Source organism: Brachyistius frenatus, unplaced genomic scaffold (assembly GCF_029030835.1).
Source record: "Brachyistius frenatus isolate BFR_SWC_R1_liver_20210118 unplaced genomic scaffold, ASM2903083v1 Contig_111, whole genome shotgun sequence".
In the NCBI taxonomy this organism is placed as follows: Eukaryota; Metazoa; Chordata; class Actinopteri; family Embiotocidae; genus Brachyistius; species Brachyistius frenatus.
In genome coordinates, this window is record NW_027210710.1 from 755938 (window position 1) to 759094 (window position 3157).

A 3157-nucleotide genomic window follows, 5' to 3' on the forward strand; every position below is an offset into this window, starting at 1 on the left:
GGGCTCCTCGCGCGTTCACTTCCGGGACACGCTGCGGCGCGCGGTGCGCGGCCGCGGCCAATCAGCGTCGGCCGCGTGAATTCTTTTCCTTTTTTTAAAATCATTATTATTATTTGTATTTTTCCAGATGACAACAGCCGCTTCAAAAGCCCCCCCCACACACACACAAAAAAACTGAATAAAAAAAAATAAAAAAAATAATAAATTTACATCCATAACACAAATAATAGAAAATATTATATTTATATATATAATATATAGATTATATTGTGTATAATATATATAGATATATATAATGTACTGTATATACTGTGCATTTTATATTTTTTACTGCTATTTTATTGCTTTTCTATTATTCTATTCTATTATTTTATTCTATTATTTCTATTATTATCTTGTTGCTTCTGTATGCTGCTGTAGCGAAAAAAAAATTCCCCTCGGGGATTAATAAAGTAAATACCTACCTACCTACCTAGAGAATATAATAAAAGTATTACGTGTAATTTAATGGAAAAAGGGTAAATTACAACGGATTTCACATATTTACGCTTTGGCGTTTTTGTCCCGCTTGCGTTCTTTAACAGTGTCGTTACTACAAATAAATTAATAAAATCATTACTCGTATGTGTTCACGTGCTTCGGCCAATAAATTCTGATAGAGAAAAACGAAATAAAGTTGTTGACGTGACAATAGAAAAAAAGATAGAAATTGACATTACTTCATCATTTTTAATCTGGTAAATACTGAATTTTGGTCATAATTATGACATGAATTCTTGAGTCACAGTCACCAATATGTTTTGTGTGACCTTTGACCTTTGGGTCACCAAAAAACCTAATCAGTTCATTTGTGAATAAAGTTTTTTTTAATTTCACATGCACATGTTATCGTGGTACACATTTATCTATTTCAGTTGCTGTTTGTTCAATAAATACGAGATTAAATAAAAAAATATATATATTTGAATTGTATAATAATAATAAACAACTTCCATTATGACAAACATGGCCATTTACTAAAGTAAAAAAGACATAACATAAGATTTAATACTTTAATTAGTTTTAATTAAAACTTCTACAGCTCAGAGAAAAAAACAAAAAAACCTATTCACATGACTGAGAGGTGAGAACAGAGGAAGAAGCACACAGATCTCAGGACAGTTTGAAGATGTGAAAAAGCCCAAAACAAATTCGTGTTCGACGTCAGAAACGGTTCGAGTTTAAAATCCTTCATCAGCATCTCTCTTCTTCCGCCGCCGCGAGCCCGTCCCGCTCGACCTTCAGCTGACCTTCGACCTCCCGTCTGACCCCGAGGTCGGCCACGGCTGTCTGGACCAGCTGCAGTCGGGTTTCTCGGAGAGAACGCCGCAGTTTGGCCCGTCGGTTCTGGAACCAGATCTGAGACGCAGAAAGTAAAAGGACATTTTTTTATTGTTTCCATTTCTTCAAACACGTTTGTTTTTATTGAGGATTTCTCTTGAACGTCCCAAATGCAGCGAGCGGCTTTAAAGGATCAGCGTGTCGGATTTAAGGACATTTATTGTCAGAAATGGATTACAATATTAATAATTAGTTTTTTCTATTAGTGTAAAATCACCTGAAACTAAGAAAAAAAATAATAGTTTTTCATTACTTGAGAATGAACCCTTTATATCTAAACAGGAAGCAGAGAGGAGCATGTTTCTACGGGAGCCCATAGGGGACAAACCAAACTCTATTATCTCTACTAGAGGAACCTTTATGTTGTTTGTCTGAGTTACTGTAGATTTTACATGCCGAGAAGGAGAGGGATAACTGGGTGCCGTTAAAATCCTCCACACTGCTTCCTTTTAAAAGGAGTATGCCACCGATTTATCACTTTGTTAGACATGTTAACAATTTAAATCAGTGCAACATGAACAGATATGAGGAGTTTTGTTGCTAAAATCTGTGGATTTAAAAAAAAATTTTTTTTAAAGGATATCATCATTAAAGGACCTGAGATCAAATGAAACAAACAGAAAAACAAATATATATATATTTTCTGTCTGAACCTGAATTCTGTCCTCGTCCAGGTCGAGTCTTCCCGCCAGCTGCTCCCTCAGCTGGATACCCGGATAACAGTTCACCCGAAACACCATCTCCAGGACGCTCACCTGCACGACACACACACACACACACACACACACACACACACACACACACACACACACACACACACACACACACACACACACACACACACACACACACACACACACACACACACACACACACACAGATGAACAAAGACAGACCTGTGTCACATTGGCCTCCTTCGGTAGGTGGACTGGCGGGTCTCCTACCTGGCTGTTGGTGAAGGCGGTACGTGGCCGGCGTCCGATGTACCAGCTGGATGTGGGCCGCGGAGAGTTCAGCTGCTCAGGATGAAGATGCTGCTGCTGTTGTTGTTGTTGTTGACAATGTTGTTGTTTAGAGCAGAAACTGTTTCCTCTGTTGTCCTCTTCTGCTTCCATCTCTGAGTTAATGGAAAAAAAATGTAAAGACCTTTAAGCACCGTTTATAATTAAAATGCGAGAAGTCCTTCATTTACACATGTTGGATGAAAATGAAGATTTTTACTGTTTACATTGAACCCAGCAGATTTAAAAAAAAAAAAAAAAAAAATATATATATATAAATATATATATGTTTGATTAGAAACATCCTGCATTTAGATGTATTTGTCCGGTTTGTGTGACATAAACACAACGAAACTCTGATTAAATTAAATGGCACTTTAATGTTATTAGTAATAATTCATCAATTCTATATTTCAGTGTATAAGACAGGAAACATTTCATTTTTAGAGGAAGTGATGGTGCTTCATTAGTTAGAGATGAATAATAACTCACCAGTCCAGGGTCGGTGGAGTTTCAGGCAGCTTCCGGGTTTCTGCAGCTCCAAACCCAGAATCCGATCGATGGAAAACGCCGGCCTGCTTCCCGCCAGGGCGGACGCCATCGTGCTCGACCTGAACGCAAAGTACTGACAGCAAAACACCAGAAACAAAAGTTATCCCGATTCCACCGCAAAGAAAAAATAAATAAATAAATAAATAAAATAGAAAATCTAGCTGACTCTGCAGTTCCTTTACTTTCTGCTCCGATGTCTGAAACACAAGTGAGAAGCCTGGCGG

The 3157-nt window shown here is 37.7% G+C and overlaps 1 protein-coding gene across 1 annotated transcript; it reads right to left on the reverse strand.

Annotated features, from left to right (window-relative positions):
• Nucleotides 1–1175: 1175 nt before the first annotated feature.
• LOC138629188 (homeobox expressed in ES cells 1-like) lies at nt 1176–2982 on the reverse strand. Its single transcript, XM_069712709.1, has 4 exons — nt 2874–2982; nt 2325–2497; nt 2034–2135; nt 1176–1398 (listed from the first exon to the last, which is right to left on the reverse strand). Exons 1-4 carry the CDS (start codon nt 2980–2982, stop codon nt 1234–1236), a joined length of 549 nt encoding a protein of 182 aa, XP_069568810.1. The 3' UTR covers nt 1176–1233.
• Between the last annotated feature and the right edge of the window lie 175 nt (nt 2983–3157).